Source organism: Passer domesticus, chromosome 1 (assembly GCF_036417665.1).
Source record: "Passer domesticus isolate bPasDom1 chromosome 1, bPasDom1.hap1, whole genome shotgun sequence".
NCBI lineage: Eukaryota > Metazoa > Chordata > Aves > Passeriformes > Passeridae > Passer > Passer domesticus.
Window position 1 is genome coordinate 18776544 of NC_087474.1, and position 20836 is coordinate 18797379.

At 36.8% G+C, this 20836-nt stretch overlaps 1 protein-coding gene across 2 annotated transcripts in view; it reads right to left on the bottom strand.

The window, feature by feature from the left end:
• Window positions 1–20836, bottom strand: part of MALRD1 (MAM and LDL receptor class A domain containing 1) — a 235211-nt gene that overhangs the window by 194305 nt on the left and 20070 nt on the right. For both annotated transcript variants that reach the window (XM_064408462.1, XM_064408463.1), the window contains exons 7-11: window positions 20092–20249; window positions 13450–13542; window positions 11060–11267; window positions 3390–3536; window positions 375–484 (exon numbers count right to left, since the gene is read on the bottom strand). In XM_064408462.1, coding sequence (XP_064264532.1) covers window positions 375–484; window positions 3390–3536; window positions 11060–11267; window positions 13450–13542; window positions 20092–20249 — 716 coding nt within the window. The remainder of the gene's footprint in view (window positions 1–374; window positions 485–3389; window positions 3537–11059; window positions 11268–13449; window positions 13543–20091; window positions 20250–20836) is intronic.

Here is a 20836-nt window from a genome sequence, read left to right on the forward strand (position 1 = left end):
ATAGGTGTGCTATTATGGAAGCCTGGTTATGTGACTTTGCTGTCTGCAGACAACAGAGTGGCTATTTGATAGAGCCCTGTTATCAGTGTCCAGATACCTTTGCCAAAGTACACAAAAACCTGGAGCATGTCCTGAAATCTGAGTCACCTGCTGGGTGCTTTGACAAAGAATAGTAATAATCAGATATAAAAATCTGGCAACAAAACAGTAAAAATTGCCTCTTCTCTGTCCCCCCAAAGAATTAGCCTGTAACTCCTTCCACTGGTATTGAAATAGAGCCCTCAGCAGCAGCACTTGGAGCATGAAGAATATCTGACCTGCATCAGCTGAGGGATTGGCCACAAAAAAGGGGACAGTTCATATCAAACTGTTACCTGGCAGCAGGAGAGCCCAGGGGTAAGCTTGACAAGGAAAGGGCTTCCCAGATGAGACATGGCCGTCTCTGTGCTCCTCTGATGTGATCCACTGAAGTAAATAAATGCTCCTGTAAACAAAATTTATTTTAAAGTATGAGAAATATGTCATGCTCTAATGGCAAATGTCTACCTAAGAGAGGTAACTATATGCTTCATGAGATACATAAAGCTTATTCATAGACCAAAACAATCTAAACTGCTTTGCCATCAGTTCAGTCTCTGTGGATAATGAGAAGGGTGCTATTACAGGCTGTGATAAGCAATGTCTATGTGGGTAAAGACAAAACAGAATTGCTAAACGCTCCTGGCTCTTCACTCTTGCAAAATCATCATGACTGATTCCAAAGACAAGGAGAGAGGGACAAGGAAATAAGATTTTTTGGGCAGCCATTGCTAAGGCTACCCTTTCGTGGTGCCTGCAAGCACATACACCCAAGGAAGTGACTACGGAGACCCTCAAAGGCAGTTCAGGTGCTGCTTCTCTGAGAACTTTACTGTGCAGATCCACTGGAAGTACTTTTTATCTGCTCTCTTCAAGCAAAAGCTTTAAGACCTCCAGCCTTAAAACTCTGCAAGATTTACCCATCACATTCACACACTGCCCATCCACTCTCTGCACGGACTGGGGAGAGCAGAGGAGCTGCAACACAGAGCGCCCTGGAGATCAAGCAACAGAGACCTCAGCCAGCATCCCTAAAGGACACATTTTAATTGGCTTAAATATTGTTTCAAACAGAATTTAAACAAGAAATTATTTCCTTCAGGGTACAGTATTCACTCTCAGCACAGCCCAGCCACTTTTAAGCATGCTAACAATGTTGCAGACCACAGGAGCCAATGGAATAAGCTGTATTTTCTCATGGGGTCCACAGACTTGACATTGTTGTCTGTGCTAGTGGGGATGAAAGCTTAATTAAAGATCTAATCTGAACTCTGGCAAATGCACTGCATTTGGATTTGAACTAGAGCAGATGTGCTTCAGACAAAGGTAGGGAAGGATAAACATTTTCAAGGGGCCCTAAAGCAGCATATTTTGAATGCCGTCAGTGCTGCCTTTGCTGAATACTGAGACTTTTTCATGAAAGTCTATGCAAAACAACACTAAAGGCTCAGTCTTTTTTGAGCATTTATATTACACATATTGCCTTACATCTTGGAAAATCAGCTATTGTGCTGCTGCAGTCATACTCCTTAGCCACTTATTTCCCATGGATCTGTAATGAAGCCGAGGGTTAGGTCCAGCCCCACGTGAATAATGCCATTGCTTTAGCAAGGCTGGCACAAAGAGGGGACCATTCCAGCTCCCTGTACAAACAGGAATGCTGCATTCCGCAGCATGAGGGAAGCTCCCCTCATTGGAATGCAAGGGTACTTCAAAGGACCCTCTTTAATTTGCAGCTGAGGCTCCGCTATAGCCTTGTTAAGATCTTCATTAATCAAAATTTGCTACTGCCCTCCCCAGGAGTGAAGAGAGATGACCACTCCACAGTACTAAAAGGAGCAGTTGCAACCTGAAGGATGGTGATTTAATGTTGGCAAAAGCTTGCTCAGATTCTGGAATCCTAATTCTAAGTCGTGGCTGTAGCAGGCACAATGATAGATTGGTACAAAACCACCTCAGAAATACCTTTCCAGCTAATTTACACAGAGAATGCAACATTACTGGGCTTGAGAGGTGGGGCATAGTAACCTCCGAATGTGATTGAGGCTTCAACCTGCAGCAACACTGAAACAAGTTTGTAAAAATTCAGGTGTCAAAGCAACTTAAGTGAAGCTTAAGCTCACTTAAGTTTCACATAGCTTCATATGGAGGACGTTAACGTGATACTAAAGCTGCCAGCAGCCTTCCTTCTGACCACATTACCCCTCAGATCTCATAGGCGCCTAGAGCAGGGAAAGACACAGGCAGATCTGGAGCTTTGAGAGTTGAAAACCTGTGACACAGCAGTGTTTACATTGAATGCAGAAATGCAGACCCAGTCCCACTCTACAGAGAAAATAAAATGAAATATCAAACAGCTGCTGAGAAAAGTCAGGAGCAACTTTGGTGGACTTCATCACATGAGGGCCAGTGGACAAACTGTGACTGCTCATTTAGAATCACTCTATAGCAGGCACACACATACTTCACCCACTACTGTTTGCTCAGGTGAATTTTAATCCTGAAGTTCCTATATCTGAGGAGGAATACTTAAATGTCACATTTCTTTAACATGAACGTGAAAGAGAAGGGTGGAGGTCTGGCTGCAGATAATATACATAATTCACTAAATCCAAATTAAAGGGGCTCTGGAGTGTAACACAGATTTTAATCTTATTCCACTGGAAGCAGTACAATAGATACATTTTAATAAAATTAAAGTCACAGAATACTTGTCAATATTATTTGACAATGAAAAACATGCTTGGCAGTTTTATTTTTATGGAGTGTGCTATAATAACATTTTCACTTTGGAAAAATATTCTTAACAGCCCTCTTCTTGAATAAAATGGTTTTCCAGATGAATACATTGTATAGCAAATATAGGCTGAAGGAAGAACAACACTTTAAAGGAAATTATATTCACTCTATTTTTCCCAGACAATATGGATTAATTTGACTGCACTCAACAAAAAGCTATTTGTCCAAATAATGCTTCCAAGAGTGGCCCCTATGTGAATATTGGGTAAACAATGGTTATGATATGCACAAACAAAGTCAGCTGTCGGTTCAAAGGTCAGTATCTCAAAAAAATTGCATTAAGCCTCATACCTCACTGATTGTGCCAGCCAAAAATAAGGGTTACAAAGACATAGTAAATAGATCACAGCTAAAAAATATTATCTCCAACAGACTGGCTTTCTGTAATACATTACCTGTGTTATTTACATACTGTGTGGCATCCATTTCAAACCAGTTTTTATTATCAGTCTGTGACCATTTACAAGTAGGAATTTTCATGACAAAAGGAGAAAAATAATAATAAGTCTCACCATGGCCCATATTATTGGTATGACCTCTGCCAGGGAATTCTCTGTCAGGGGGAGCCTGTCCTTTCATTATGTTCCAGTCAGCATCACCTTTGCTCAGGGGCTTCCACCCACAAAGGTCAGTCTCAAAATCACATAAGGTGTAATTAGCTGTGGTGAGAACAACAACAACAACAAGGGATCAATAAGTTGAACTTGATGCAACAGTTTAATCCCACAACTCTGACTGTTTTGTACTTTGATGTACTTAGAGTGTTGAAGAAGCAAAAATGTGTTTCAGGTTATTCAGAGGGATAATTAGTTCTAGAATACAGGTAACAGGTTGGGCAAGCCCTTCCCATCTTAATCAAACTCAGAACCATGAAACAAACGACCTGTAAGAGAATAAACATAGTAAAGACATGTACTTTAGGTACATATAGGTTGCTGAGATATTATAAGGATAATATTAAATATTTTTAAAGAAGAACTGCACCAGTAAATTAGTTATGAATGTGTGAGAAAAACAAAATGCATTTAGGGCTTAAAATATATGGAAAGCCAAGATGAATTAAGCTTTCATTTAATTTCATTTTGAAAATGAGATTTAAATTTATCAATTATTCAGATTGCCTAGAAATCTTTATTGCAAAGTAAAAGACCATTTTCTCAGTTTGTATGGATTAGACCAATTTAAATTGTATAAAAATTTCACACACTCCTACATTGATTGAATACAAATAATTATTTTGATAAGAGAGTTTTATACTCAGAGTTTTCTTTCCTGGTCCAGAACAGCTTCCCAAGGCACTACACTTAACTCCTGGGGTCACTTATTGCAATTGCAACCATTATTTTAGAGCTGTATTTGTCACTTTCTGCTCCCCAGCACATTTATCTGATCATATCAGCCTCAGACACGATCATACATATTACTCCAATTTTCAGATTGTACGAAACCAAAATGAAATGCATCTTTCTTTAAGCACCACTGTAGCAAAGATAAATAGTAAAAGTTTCCCAGGAATACAGAGGTTATTTGAACAGCTAAATCTTAAGGTACAAAGTAAGGCACAAATATCAGTGTCACTTGTCTGGCTTCACCATATATTTTAGAATTTGATGGTGCATAGTTTTCTGTTTAGTGCAGCATATTTAGTTTAAAATGAAACTTGGTTAACTTATTTAATTAAATTTTCATGCTTTTCACAAGGTATCTTTTTAATTAGACTTCAATTGCTAGTACATTAAGGTTGAATATGCAAATTGATATCCAAGACTAAGCTGTTGTGGTAATTCATACTATATCTAGGTATTTTGCTTTCCTTAGCTAAGCAGTCTTGAGAGAACCAATGTGAAACAAAAAAGCAAACATACTTTGCTTAAATATCTCTTTCTCCTGGCCTTCCTAAACCCCACAAAACATCTTCTACATAAACAGCTGACTGCAGTGCCTGCACAGGAACGTCCAAAAAGACATCTATAAATGACCTTGTAGGCACCAAAGAAAACAAGTTAAAATAATGGTTTAAATGTGAAACTAACATCAAGATAATACTAATAACTATTATTTTACAGCTCTAAAAGATATTTAGCATGGAAACATTATTTTAAATTATTGTTTTCTTTTAACTGGAGGCATTTGGCACCTCAAGGACATTTGTTATGCTGATAAATACACCAGCCTTTGTATGATCAGAGCCCATCAGTGCTGTTGATGTTCAACAGAGAGGTGTGGTGAAATCAGCATTTCTTATACTGGTTGTCTGTAGTACAATTCTTTCTAACCCTATAGAAATAGAAAGAAATGTATAAACATCCATTTTTAGACTGAATATATAAGCATTTGTGGGGGGGAGATGGTGGGGAAAGACATGCATACACAGCAAAACACAATCCCAAATGAAACTGGTTTTGTCCAGTCATTTTTTCAAACTTTATTCAAGTCTGAACACAATTATAAAGGTATGAATAAATTAATGGTTGTGCACTTTGGGGTTGTGCACTTTGGTTGATGTTCATGGTTGGGTTTGGTGTTTTGTTGATGATGATGGTTGGTTTGGGTTTTTTTCTTTTGGGTGGTGGAGAGGAAATAGCAAATGGTAATGCTCACCACACTTTAGATGCTAAATGTTGTTTTATTCCACCTTTCACTTGAAATTTAAAGTTCTAAACAAGCACCCAGTTATGCAGAAACCCTGACCAGAGTCAATTACCAAACCCAAGCATTCCCCCTATGTAGTATCTGGAAGTCATACTTCAATTTAAAAGTCTAAGTATGCTGTAGAACAGCTTGCCTTCAACTGTAAGTGAAATGCACTTGTCCAAATTCACAGTCAAACTTAAACTTTACCCCTACTTAATTCTAAAAACTTAAGGAGTGCTTGTAAATGTTTAATCAGGCTTGAAAGAAAAGTTCTCTGCTTTGGCTAAAACCCAAATCCAAGTAAGACAGTTTTTCAGTGTGTTTTTTCATTCCTCAAACATTAATAAAGTCTAAGAAATGTCTTTCCTATCTAACATTCAGCATTTTTATCGGAACCTTCAAGGGATTAAAGATAATCTCTCAATATCCATAGTAGGAATGTAAGTGACTGCACAGCATATAGTTTTTGAGTAGTCATGCTGCAGTTAAGTTTGACATAAAACTCTTTTCTGATGCATTGTGTCCCTTCCTACTGTAACTCTCAGCACCAGAGCTTATGTTTTATATTTCACAAGGAAGATTTCAATGGATTCAAACAGCAGATAAATTTTTGACATTTCGAATGGAAAATGAGTCAGTTCTCTATTTTAGACTGTTACCTTTATAATTCAGCAAAACAGAAATGAAAATAGTAAAACAACAGCTTGCTTTCATTTTAACAGTAAGTCAAATTTGAACTTTTTTTAATCCATGTGAATATATCACTATATCTTAACTAGTGAAGGAGTAATTATTACACTATTTTTACAAAAATCCAATGACGCAGCCAGGAAGAAAATTTTTTCCCAAAAACTTCTGAGTTTCAAGAATAAGTGTAGGTTACTAAAGTCATTAAATACATTGAAAAAAATTTTCAATCAATACAAATTATTTTCAACATATTAAAAAGAAAAAAAAAAAAAAAAAACAAAATACCCAACAACAAAAACCAAACCAACAACGAGAAAACCCCCAAAAAGCCCAGAAAACAAAGCACATATTTCGAGCAGACTAGGAGGTGAAATGGGAATATTTCTTTCTTTGACTAGCTTACTCTATCTATCCCATCTCCTCATGATCTTCCCAGGTTAGAAACAAAGCAGTTCTGTTAACTAGGCTGGGTTATCAGCCAAGGCATATTGCTTCAGCTTTGCCAGCCTGCAAGTGCACAAAGGTTTTCAATCCTGCTCTGAGAGCTCAACCAAAGGAACACAAATGGGGACACTCAGCTGGTCTCTCCATCAGGTTGGTGTTTCCCTGAACAACAGTATGGAATGAAGAGGGCTGCTCCCCTCATTTTTGATGGCAGCACCTAAGTGTCTTTGGAATTTGGAGTAATAATTATCATTATGAACAGAAACCAAAGAACCTCTTTGCCACTAATATTTTGCAATTTCTGGCTAACTTTTGATGTAATTTTGTGAAAGTGAAGGGTTACACATATACCTTCTCGCTGAGTGTCTGTGCACTTTCTCTATTGGTTTGTGATTAATTTTATTTATCTAGAATTTGTTAAAGGATTCATACAGAAATATTCCAGATGGCCACAGATCATCCAGCCTGAACTTCCTCATGTCATAAGTCATTAGACAGATGACTCAATATAACTCTCATAGGTGAGATGGCCTCACATCCTTCTGAAAGGACTCAGTTCCATGGCTTAGGGTAAATGAGAGCTTAAGAGAATCTCTTGTTCCCCCTTGCTCTGCAGAGGCCACGTTTGCTTGGAACAGCTCTGGTGAAACACAAAGGGCTGCAGAGTGCTGGTCAGCAGTGAAGTCTGTGAAAATAGCATAGGTGGAGCTTCTTGTTCTCCCCATGCGCATACAAGATCAATGAGCAGATACCTTCAATTTCAGGCAAATTCAGTGTCACAGGAAATGCACAAATGTTTAGTAAAACAAATATTTCAGACTAAAAAGTGCTCTGTCCACTTCGGTGTTGAATGGTAATAAAAATATCTGTGTCTGCGCCCACCTGCTGTGAAAGGTTTCAAGGATTTGCAATTGTAAATTGCTATACTGTAAATTAAATGCCGTAAAAGCTACATGGCTTTAAGATTATATAGGTTTACTTCATTCTATGTTTTCCATATTCATAAATTATACAAATCCTACAAAAAGCTGAGAATATTTAAGGTAATACTAGAGGTGTTAATTAAAAGCAGAAGCAGTAAAGATGGCTGCTTTAAGAAAGCTTCTAATTAAGATAAATGGAAGTGATCCTCTTTCAGAAATACCTGTAGGATGACTCCACCCCACAATAATTTTTAATTTACATGAATGTTGATGAGCAGGTAATTTCCAGAAGCACTACTGCATCAAAATGTGATATTACTTGAAAACAGCCAGTTCTTCCTAGACTTGTTTCCAAGCTGCTAGGACTGCTAGCAACTGATTCATTTGTATTTATGGATTTATAAGTGTTGTGAAGGTTATGCATAAACAATGTAAAAGTATAGTGCTTGAAATATTAGTTATTTGACTCAGTATTTAGTACAAAACTTCCTTTGTATTGGGTGGGAAATAAAGAAAAGGCATCAGCATGAAAGGGTTTTTTATAGTCCTTTAAATTATCCAAGCCCTGCATCTCACTTTCTGTTTGAATATATTAACTAGGTTTTCATAATTTGTTATCATCCACTGAAATAAAAATATAGAAGTGACCACAAATAAAAGGTGCCCGAAAAGACATAATGAAAATGTAGAATTTAATAGTAAAATCTGTACTTTCATAACTTGGCACTCCATTATATTCATAGATTTTAACAACTCAAATAAACATGGTTACTCATATGCATAAGTGTTTCCTAGACAATTTCCTAAATTTTGAGACTTTTAAGTCTCGTAGATATAAATATATATTTATTTAAATGAGCAGAGATTAAACAGAAAGATTAGGAAGCATTGCAAAATATTTATGTGTTTGTTCTCATAATAAATTGTGTTATTATAACACTATTCATGTCAAATCAACATGACCAAAGAGAAACATTATTTTTTAATTCCTTATTATAATGAAACAAAGAAATTCTTAAAGGAGGGGAATACTTCACATTAAGTAACAGCTGTCTGCCATTGTTTTTGTTCAGTAGGAGATCTGTCAGCTCTTTCAGCACCTGAGAACACTTCAGCAAAGGAAACTACTGAGGATGTATCCAAGGATAGATGCTTAAAGACCTAATAAAGGCTAAAACATGCATCTCTGTGCCAGATAGGAAATTTTACTGAAAATCTATATGAATAAATAGAGTGAAGTCTAAACATCATGGAGGACAATATGAAGATCTTGTGGAAAAATGGGAATAAAAGAACAAAGGACAAAAAAAATATTTTTTCTTTACACCTTTTTTTTCTCAGTACTATGAAAAGTGTCTGAAAGATGAATCTTCTAAGCTGAGCAAACTGCTGAGTAGCTATATTCCATTAGGGTCATCTTTCCTGAAAAGGAGTGTGGGAAGTATGCAAGACAATATTATCCATTAAAATGGGCCAACTTTAACAATAGTTATTGCTATTTCAATGATGGTATATTTTTGTGTGCTCTTTCTTCTCAGCCAGTAGTCAAGAGAAATAAGCAACTACTATTGGTACTTATACTTCAGAAAATAACCTTTTTCTGCCCTCTTTTTGGGGGATGATTATACTTTTCTGCACTGCTCCAATGAAATTATTCCTTTTCAAACTGTGAATATCTCAATAAGTAGTTAAGCAAACAATCCCTATTCCTCAGTTGCAACTGTCATATTTCCTTTAATTTGAAGAGAGTTAGCGGAGAATCAGTGCCAGTAGAAAAACCAAAGTTAATTGCAGAAGCAGCAGCAGAGAATGGAGCACTAGGCAGAGCTATTGAAGAACATTTTGCACTGATTGTGGCTCTCATCATTCCTTGTCACAGCACCATAACTCTGGAGATTCCACAAAGACAGTGTTGAAACCATCAGGTCATTCTGACTTTTCCTTCTTGTGCCAAATCTCCATTGTTTGACCCATCAACATCACCATGACAGAGGAAATATTTCCAAAAATTCTACTGTGATCTTTAAAAGACTGACTAGATCTAATTTGTAATCTTTTGGTTACCTAGCATCCATGTCCAGTGTCTGAGGGACAGGCCTGTAAATGTTTGGAGTTATCTTCATTTTCATCTTGTGTACTATGATTAGAAGCTTCCTTCAACTGTAACAATTATTTTTCATTATTTTGAAATCTAAAAATTATTCTCTTTTCTTTCTAGTTGCTCCTCACCGCAATTCTTTTTCATTGTTATGAAGTGGGATCGCTAAATTGCTGAGAAATAAAGTCCAGCTTTGAAAATACAATTCCCTTTTATTCCATTGCTCCCAAAGAACTTATGAGGACTCTCCACACTCCTACTCGTGGAGGTAGGACAGACACAGAGACCCAGACATAGCACAGGGTCAAGCCTTGTAAAAATCGAGAAGAGCTCTCAGAAAGGGAGCCCTTACAGACTTTAATGTTTGCTTAGATTCTACCCAGAGATAAAACAGTATATACCTTCCTATTTAAAATGTTATTTCAGCATTTGCACATATTGCTTGTTTCAGAGATAATCCCCACAATGTTATTTAAGCAATTGAAAAAAAATTAAGGATTCTGACTGTGAGTTAAACAAACGGCTTGCAGTCACAAATATTTCCTGAAGTCTCGTCAAGGAATTAGTAAATAAAATATTATCAATGTTTTTAATCCTGCTACCTTGAGCAATTCACAAAATTTTAATTGGTGCCTCCCAGCAGCAATATATATCATCACCGGTATCTTAAATATGTACACATTTTTTCTGTTAAACACATATTTAAGTATTAATACCACAGGCAAACATACATACTTATGCATGCCCTATAATATTAATTTTAGAAGTGACAGGATCCCTAAAGATGTTTCACATGGAGACCTAAAATTATTCAGAATTATTATAGACATTTTTCAGTAATTGTAATTCTTTTCTTTTTACTCTTGATTGTACAGTAGAAACCGTGGCTTCTAAACAAACCTACCTTCAGCTGCAAATATAATGAAGATGCAGCTTCTGAACTACATTTTTGTGGAGATTTGTATCGAAGTGCAAATATCATGTCATTTAATGCATTTTCTGACAGTAATTCACAAACAGTCTAAATTAGAAAACTGTTCAGAGAACAAATCCCAAGGCAGATTTCATTCCCTTGCAAATTAGAGTTATAAAACTGGTATGTAGGGAATATATTTAAGCAAAAATACAATAAATGTTGTATTTCAGCAGATTATTAAACAAATTAGGAGCTGTGTCTAAAACATGATGATGAGGCCAGACAGAGGAACACAAAACAATGGAAAGAAGAAAATGCTATGAACATTTTCTCTAACCTGTATGTCATTAAATATTCTGGGGAAAAGAAGCCATAGAAATTTAAAATATTTTTTCTAGTGGTTTGTTGAACGGAAAAGTTTATGTTTGACAGCACTCCTCAGCAGGCTGTCCCTCCAAAGCAATGGGGTTCACTCACAGCAGGTGGCTGGGTCCTCATCGCTGCCACCAGGGCAGTCCGGGTGAGAGTCACAGGCTGATCCAGGGGCCACAGGCTGCCCATCCCTGCAGGGAGGTTCTTCCAAGGAGCACAAACCTGCTGCCTCTGATGGTGCAGCATCCAAGAGCTGGATGCTATTCAGGCAGATAAAACCTGCTCTGCTCTGGAGTGTTCCTTTAAACACAAGCTGTCAATAAAATATTTACATTAACAGACAATGGAGTGAAACTGATTTTTATTTACACAAAACAGTTCTAGGTGTAAAAAGTGATTAATAATTTCTGTTGCAAAGCTGTGATAAATTTCAAATCAGAATCTGAAATTTTGTATGGCCATCTCAGGTTGAAATTATGGCAAATTTTAAACTGAAGTTTGATTAATTCCAAGAGCAAAGTTAAAAAGAAAAAAAGTCTATCTTAAAGAAAAAATCCTAGTCTCATAAACCTTTAACTAAAAATTAGTAACGCCCCTGTGCTTTAGAAAGGTGTCCTGAAATTTAATATTCTAAAGACTCCATCCTCCTTTCTGAAGTGTCTTCAAAACTTCATTTTGCAGATCCCCAAGAGAAACTTTCCACTTACAGGTGTGTAAATTGGGCTGGCACTGTCCTTGGATGCCAGTTGGCATAGCAGAGCTTAACTGTTTCATCACATAAAACAGAATGGATGCACCCAGTCTCTGCTGCGGGGTTGGTCCCTGCCTGCTTGCTGTCCTGGAACTGTTCTGGGCACTGGATTGGAGGTGGCTGATTTGCTTAGGTCAAAACCTTTCTAGGAACCATGCTGATGTTTTAATTATTTGGGCAATCACACACCAATCCTGGGCCTGTGCCCTCACCCTGCTTATTTTACTGCTATTGACATGGCCACAGAGATTCAAGGAGCTTTTCTCTCTCTGACAGAGCTCCCTTGCTCTGAGCAGCTTTAGCACAAGCTGATTTATAGCAATGAAATTCCAGAAGAGCATCTGTTGCTCCTGGGCACGGTGCAGCCCAGCTCTGCTGGCTCTCACAGCAATGAAATTATCCCATTTGTGCTCTCAAGGTTTATTTTACCTGAGTTAAAGCAGAGAGTAGGAGGAAGAAAGCTTGGGTTAATCAAAAAGATTAGGATGGCAATAAAAGAAAGCACTGAGAAAAAAAAAGAGCAGGAGTTGGAGGACTAAATAAAAATGGATTTGTGTGTTTTCACAAGCTGGGACATGACCAAAGTGTGAGTCTCAGAAAGTAGTTATGTGCAAGCATCAGAAAGCACTGTGTGTAAGAGTATCTGACAAAACAGAAGGAAGATGGAACAGATCTGATTAGGGCATAAGCACAAGAGTCTAGCACACTTCCCAAAGCCTGGGAATTAGGTTGGAGTGAAAACTCAAGAGGCATTTTTCTTTCTAAAATGTGAGTTATATAGGTCATTGTCTTCCACTACAGAAAATTTCTTAAGAATGACAAAAGTCATCTTATACTTTCCATGCTCTCTCTACCAGTTCAAAAAACAGAATGCTGTGCAGAAAATATGAAATAAGCACAAATTTTAAGATAGCATGTTTCCTTCCCTAAGTGCAAGGGATCCTTGCAGTCTTTTTACAAGAATACACAGTTTTGGCTTCTTATTTATAAACATACAACTTAAGCAGATGCTTATTTATAGATACTACAGATAACTTAATTACACATCTGCTTGTTTATTCAAAATTGTCCTCATGGGAAAAGGAGAGACAGCTAACAACACACCCTTAGAACCTACTAGCTTACTGAAATGCATTCATTCTAACATCTGTCAAAACATCAATTCCTGCAGTGGGCTTAGTTTTTGTCCTTTCATAGAAATTATGTTTTCAGCTGATTGCTGAAACAGTAAAATATGATGGTTATTTACAGAACCACAAAAAAAAAAAGTAAATGGAAAGTTACTTAAAATGCAAGATTGCAAATTAATATAAAAATTAAGTAGCTGCAATTTAGCATTTATCTCTGTGTCTGAAATTTCAAGAGAAGGTATCTTCCCAATTACTGACTTACATAATTCCACTGAAGTTCCACAAAGATCATCTACACCATCTCACTTAACAGTATATATACATTTCAATGAGTTGGCAATTCCTGAGTTGGACTCAGATGACTAATTAGAATCAGATGGAATTTGTATTCATTTTCATGCATATTATTCAAGTGCAGCAGCTTCTGTATGTCATGTTTATGTAGATGTTTTCTTGAGATACAGCCAGAGATTTACTCACATTGAAGCAATGAAAAAATAACAAGACATTCAATATACACAGAATTTTAACTAATTTTTAGGCTTCCTAGATGATTTACAAACAACAAAGTAAAGGATCTTCAGAAATTGAGCACATGCCTTTTTCATTCATACCTTTATATTTTCTAGCCCTGTTGGTAGCTGTATATTCACTTTGACCCATTCCTTTTTAGTCATGATGTTGGTTTCCCACAAGACATGTTCCTCCTGTAAAATGTAGAAAACAATGTTATAAAGACAATTTTTCTTCCTCTAGAAGTTATTGAGGCCATTTTTCGTCTTTGATCTTTTCATCTCCCAAACAACCATTATATACAAAGTTGCTCTATGTGAAAAAATAGAGCTTCTCATTTTCATTTGCAATCTTTGCATTGAGGTCTGTTGAAGAGAAGGGAAACAACACATGTTTACTGTGACTAAACAGACTAATAATATAATTAACAGGAGTTGAGTTGGTAGAATTAATGTTAATTAATATGTAAATTAAACCATGTTATTTAACATTATGTTTCCATGGTGTTCTCTACATAAGCTTTCTTTTCATAAATAACAGTTTTTATTGTTGTGTAATTAATTAGATTTAGTTCTCTCAGAACTTAAGTTTGAGTCTGCCAGACTTACCTAGCCAATTGTGCTAAAAACTTTTTTTTTTTCAAAATTGTAAAGCAAGCACACAGAGTAACAACCTAACAACTTTTACTCATGATCTGAGTTACTTTAATGCTCCATTTTAATTCCACCTCCTAAAGGTAACAGGGAGAGTGCTACATATGGTAAGGCTCCCTTTAGGCAAGAACTCCAAGCCCTTTTGATTCAATAATCTGGCAAAAGTATCTCACACACTCTGCTTCAGGTCATGATCCCACTTGGAACATACTGAGGCATAAAGAAGGCAGAAATTTGAACTTTATATACCCACACAAAATCTTTTCAAGAAGCAGCTGCAAAATAGAGCAGAACCAAAAAGAGAGAAAAACCCGCAAGAAAAGTTTAGGCTATACATACAAACAGATTTACCATTAAAAATATCAATATTGAGACTACTTTTAGGAAGCTGCAAAGTATTGGTCGTACCTTTTCTACAAAGGATATTACAGAATTAGTGGCAGTTCAGAAAAAGATGCAAAGCGGGATAAGAGAAATGGAGAGTCTCTTGTACAACAACAAATTGAAAGTATAAAAAATATTTATCTTACAAAAGATTAATAAAAGGGGTCATGATAGGCATGTGAAATGTTATCAGTACTATAGACAAGGACAGTTATCTTTTTTCCTGTTTTATAATATAAAAGAGAGCAGAAATGTGCTGTCTACTGCTTGATAGACTCTCAGCCAGCAGAAGAACATTGAAATGATTTGTGATGTGCAGACAATTAGTGCTCTTTTCTTACCAAGGTCATTCTGATATATCAGCAAAGCTGGAAGATTAAATCCCTATTGAACATGTGTTCAAAGATCACCAAAAAAAGAAAGAAATTTTGGATAACTGCAAGACAGGGCCAAGGCAACACACTCATTTCAAACACTCAATGACAGAAGAGATCAAATTGGATAAAGCACATGGCATACTTGATTTCAGAAATAAAAGTCAGCTGTAAGTTTCTATATTAGTATAGGATGCTTTTGTTCAATTCTTCAAATGACATATACAGCAAAAGTCTTTCAATATTGAGAACACCTAATTCTGTGTAAAACTTGCTTCATTTTACTAAATAATTCAGCTTCTAAAGGAAATCTATCAGCCTAATCATATCTTAGGCACATATGAGACACAGAAAAGGATGATGTACTAGGAACCATACTGCGTGGAAGGTTAAAACCATAGCCTGTGGTTAAATTTCTGCTTTTATTTAACATGGTCCCCTACACCTGCATGTACAAACCTTTCAAGCACATTTGTATATCTTTTGAGGAGCAGTGCATTTGCTGTGTATTGACTGAATGCACTTCAATACTATAATTTTGTTCACATTCAGATAACAGCTTAGAAACCCAGCCCCATGACCATTTTTCTCCCAAACTAATTTTACTACAAATAGCTTGTAGCAGTAAACTTGAGTTTTCTGTATAGTAGCCGGACCTTCTGGGACTTTTATTTTCACTGAAAGGTGTAAGTCACCTCAGATTAAAGAGTATTTTAAGCAGATTTTGCCCTGTGGTTTTATACAGCTCTAATAAGTCAACAGCATAGTTTCTCTTCCTCACAACATAGTTTCTCTTCCTCATAATACTTGTAGCATTCACCCTCCTTGTCCTATTCTTCCACCTCTTTGCTACAAATGGGTTAACCCCTCTAGTACATTCCGTGTGTCACTAGCCTTCTTCCAAAATATGGAATGTCTTGCGTTTCCAGCACTTTCCTTCAAGATTTATTTTGGTGATGCAGGGGAGCAGTTGTTCAAGACAACTTTACTCTATTCCCCTTACTGAGATATATTACTATCAATAAACAACCTTTTGTAAAGCTAAAATGGGCAAGAATTGTTCCTGTTCCCCAAAATGTTTTTTTTTCTGACATAATGCCACTCAGATTTGAAGGATGGAAGAAAAATCACAACTTTTTAGAAAGGTCTCCATCTATAAAATATTTTTATCTTTTTTTTGACATTTCTCTATCGATACATGCACTGCTGTGCAACTGCACCCATTATTTTGTCCCTACTTCTCTTTTCAGAGAGAGTAATTTGCAACAAAGGCTTATTTTTTCTCCCACAATGATTAATCAACTTTACCTTCTGCAGAGGAATGTACTCACATGACTTTTACAAGTGTTGTTGAACACACAGAAAAGTTTTAGTGCACTAGGATACAAATATACTTGCATGTACAAGCATTAGTTGAAATTATATTTTATTGCTTAATTTCTGGATTTTTCAAATCCATACAAGATACAAAGATTAAGACAATAAAAGGAAGAAAAGTAAGCCCGTTACTTAAAGGGAGTAACAAACAAGTAACGAACAGCGAGTGATAGGCTCAACATTATATTATTTGGTTTCCATTTTTACTGAAAATGTTAAAATTTACCTGTCAGTTAACAGACAGTTAATTTTGCTAATTGAATTACAAACTGGGGAATGAGATGCTGGAAAGCAGAGCCATGGAAAGGGACCTGGGGGTCCTGGTCAATGACAAGTTGAACATGAGCCAGCAGTGCCCTGGCAGCCAGGAGGGCCAACCCTGTCCTGGGGGACATCAGGCACAGCATGGCCAGCAGGGCAAGGGAGGGGATTGTCCTGCTCTGCTCTGAGCTGGGGCTGCCTCACCCCCAGTGCTGGGGACAGCTCTGGGTGCCACAATATAAAAAAGACATTAAACTGTTAGAGTGCCCAAAGGAGGGCCATGAGGATGGTGAAGGGGATTGAGGGGAAGCCGTGTGAGAAGCAGCTGAGGTCTCTTGAGTTGTTCACCTTGGAGGAGACTAAGGGAAAACATCATTGGAGTCTACAACCAATGAGAGGAAGAGGAGGTTCAGGCACTGATCTCTTCTCTGTGGTGACCATGACAGGACCTGAGGGAATGGCCTGAGGTTGTGTTAGGGGAGGTTTAGGTTGGGTATTAGACAAAGGTTCCTCACCCAGAGGGTGGCTGGGCACTGGAACAGCTCCCCAGGGAAGTGGTCACAGCACAGAGCCTGACAGAGCTCAAGAAGCTTTTAGACAATGCTCTCAGGTACATTGTGTGACAGCTGGGGTGTCCTGTGCAGGATCAGGAGTTGGTCTTCAATGATGCTAGTGTGCACCTTCCAACTCAGGACATTGTATGATTCTGTGAATGTTTTATGTTAGTTGAACAGTTAATATTGCTAAATGGAAATTCAAATATGGACCAGAATACGCAAGTAATGTTAAAAATACATATAAGCCAGCAGTACTAAAACTGGAAAGGAATCACACTTTTAAGTAATGGTTGAATGCTGGAAGGAATACTTTTCTGTCAACAGCAAGCTCTGAGAACCTGAGGAGAATGTGTAGGAAATTAGACAATTGGGAGAACAAAGTACACACATGGCAGCTAAGGGATAAATACAGAATATGCAATTATAGGCAAGATGCTGAAGAACTCTTAAGACACTTTGCTAGCAAAAGTTGCTAGAACAAATTGCTAGCAACCTTGTAAGCAGCTAGAGAATTAGAAACTGAGAAACTTACATTAGCTGTTTCTGATGAGGAGCAAGTTGTGTTTAGCAGTGTGGTTTTTTTTTTTATAATCATAAACAGACTTGAAAAATTAGTTACTTCACTTTATTAAGGTTCTTAAACAATTTCATATAACACATGCTTTAAAAAGTTGTGGTGATTTGGTGTAATGAAAATACTGTAAAATGTGTGTGCAAATAGAAATGTGAGCTTATTTCAAAGAGGAGATGTCAATAGTTTTCTATTAAACTAAAAGAAAATTACAATAAAGTTCTGCATAGGTCTGTTCCAGAACCTAATATATTTATAGTACTGACTGACTGGAGAGTGTGGAAAGTCAGATGAAAAATAAATTTTAAAATATAGAAAATACTATACTGAGAGGAATTACAAGCACTGTGAAGAACAACATTTGCATTTAAAATCATCTCAGTATGCAGAAACCAGTTTCCAAACCAATAAGGCAAAGTTCAAAGATATATGAGTCACAATTAAGAAAGAAAAATCACATCGTCAAATGCAGTAGTGTTTAATGAAGAGCAGTTTGGTAAACCAGCAAGAAAAGAGGAAAAGCTGCAGATTATCATGGACTGCAAAGTAAATGTAAGTAAACAATAGGTCACTGTTGACAAAAAAGTCCATTTTCCTTATCGTTCTTCAGACCCAAGAGCAATGTAAATTCCCTGTCTTCTGATAGATACCACAATGTCTATATTAAAAAATATGTTCACTCATCTTTGCTCTCTCTCTCTGGAAAGATTGAGAAAGGACAGAGAAAAATTTACAACATCTGTGTTACTTGCTTCTTAGAACAGTACTGAAACTGTGCATTGGGTATAATCCAGTCTTCAGGGGTGGTGGGCCTGTCAGTTCTGGGATTTAGCAAGTGTTATTCAAAGACAAGAGGTTTTGATCAATAAATATAGTAATAGGATGTACAAGAAACTGCAAGATGCACACAGTTTGAATGACAGCTTCCAGGATAGCAGCTCTGTTGTCTTCCAGAGTCAGAACAAGCACTCAGCCCTCACTTCTGGTTCTTACTATTGGCTAGTTTCAAATATTTATTTGTCTTTCATAAACAACCTAATGATTCAGTAGCAAAATGTGAAAAAGCCAACTCTCCCTTCATTTCAATTTAAGAAGTCTTAAACATGAGTCTGTATGTTGTTTTATTTTTCCTGAAACTACCAGCAGAAGGTTATGTTTATGAAGATTTTTCTGGCAAATTTTGCAGTATGAGTAACTTACATCATCTTTAAATAAGTCTATATACAGTAAATACACTTTCTGAAAAATTCAATTAACTAAAACATAGAAGGGCTAAGAGAATCTGTGGAAACAGAATGGACTGATGTAATAAATGCCAGAAAATGTTCTTCTAATGAGCATGTAAGGACCACTTTATCAATTAATTCAATCTAGGCTCCTAGTTCTATGGGAACTCATATGTCAGTTTTCTTATGGTTTTCACTTACATCATTTGCTCTGTTTTCCAGGAAAAACAACTCTTGAATTGGGTCCATTGATGCTACTCAGGTGAACTGCTGAAATCAATATTCCTATTCTGTCTCAAGGTTGCTGCGAGTGTCGTACCTGGGGATTTATTGGCAAGTACTATGGCACAAAAATCCGTGCATTCTGACCAGAACACTGATTATGTTACAATTCCCTGACATAGTCACAGAAAAATATAACTATTGGCTTTTATAAATGAAACATGAGCAAAAGCCTGGAGTTGTTTTCATGAATATTCAAAGACACAATCAGAAAGAAATAAATTATTTCCATTAACTGTCCTAATTTTAAGACCTTTTGGTTGTGTTATACTTTGAGGTTTTTAGCTTCTAATATTTGTGAATGAAGTGGATTAATATTTAAATATGCATATTGTTGGGTGATAAGAATTCACCTCCAGCATGAAGATATGAGAGCCATTAACTGAATGAGAGCAACTCTACTGATCTTGCTTTCATTAAGTAGCAGTGCAAAGCATCAATACTAACCTACCAAACCAAAAGACCTCCAAAAGAGAACATCCTAATAGTAGAAAGGCTCACAAGGTAGGGGAGATAAGAAACATGGAAATAGTTAGCAATGCTCAACTGACATATGTGTTTCATTCTGGCAGGTTGCTTTTATCTACTAATAGGTAGAAGAATAGAAAAATTACTGCTTTAACACTTGGGCAAAGCAAAGCAGGTGTTTAATCAAGAACTTTCCAGCTATCCTGAATCAACAACTTTTTTTTAATATGTCTCCATAGACAAAAGCACCTATTTTCTTAATTCCATAACAGGAAGAAGGCTAGAAAAGCTGTCATTATAGATTTCCCCCCTGAAATCTGCAATTGATTTAATTCTTTAATAGCTAGGTCCTTGCAGCCTTATTGTAGAACGTTTACCCATCAAATCAGTTCATAGCTGAAATGGCAAACACCCAGGTTTTGCAATGGCACAGACCAGTGGAATTACTTGAAAACCAGTAACCACGTTAGTTTTTACACAAGCTGACTCAGGGGACAGGCATGCAGCCAGGCAGGGTATCTTGCATTTTGTCTGGCAACACCTAGGCTGCCATAGCTTTACCTTTTGGAAATGAACACTTTTCTACTTACCTGGTTCATAAGCAGTACTGCCTTGAGAGCACTGCTCTCTACCATGGAGTAGTGAAACTGAAAATGGCAATTCTTGCTGGAACAATGACACATGGAGCTGTTTAGATGGGCACTTTCATATAATGCCTTGTCATTAGCTTCTAACCACTCAAAATGGCCTGAAGAATAAAAAAGGAAAGGACATAAAGGTCACTTCTTCACAAACATTTTTATTTTCCTCAAAAAATAAGGACTTAAAAATAAGGACTGCTCTCATGTAATTACACCAAAGACCCATTCCAGCAAGAATGAGGTCTGATCGTCATGCTGATGATGTGACTTGGATATAATCTGTTTCCTATTAAATAGATAAATATATATATTTTAATTTTACTCACAGATAGCGCCAGCAACCACAAATTACATCAATTGATAGTATCTCAAAGTTTTAATTTACATGCTTAAACGTGCAAGAAGTACCAGCTCAGCCTCCTTACATTTACAAACATTCAATATCTAATGACAAATATATGTGGAAACTAAGCTTTCTTCCCACTGTGGTTTTCAGGAGATATTATTTTTACAGCAATGCTCAAAAAACAACCAAAGAAAAAAAGGTCATCTGCACTACTGGTACAAGAAACAGTCACATCTCCACCATGTAATCAAAATTGTTACTCCTCAGACAGAACTTCTGCAACAAAATGTTGGAAACATATTGTCATTCCATGTGAAGCAGAAAAGCAATTTATGCTCTTCTTGACCT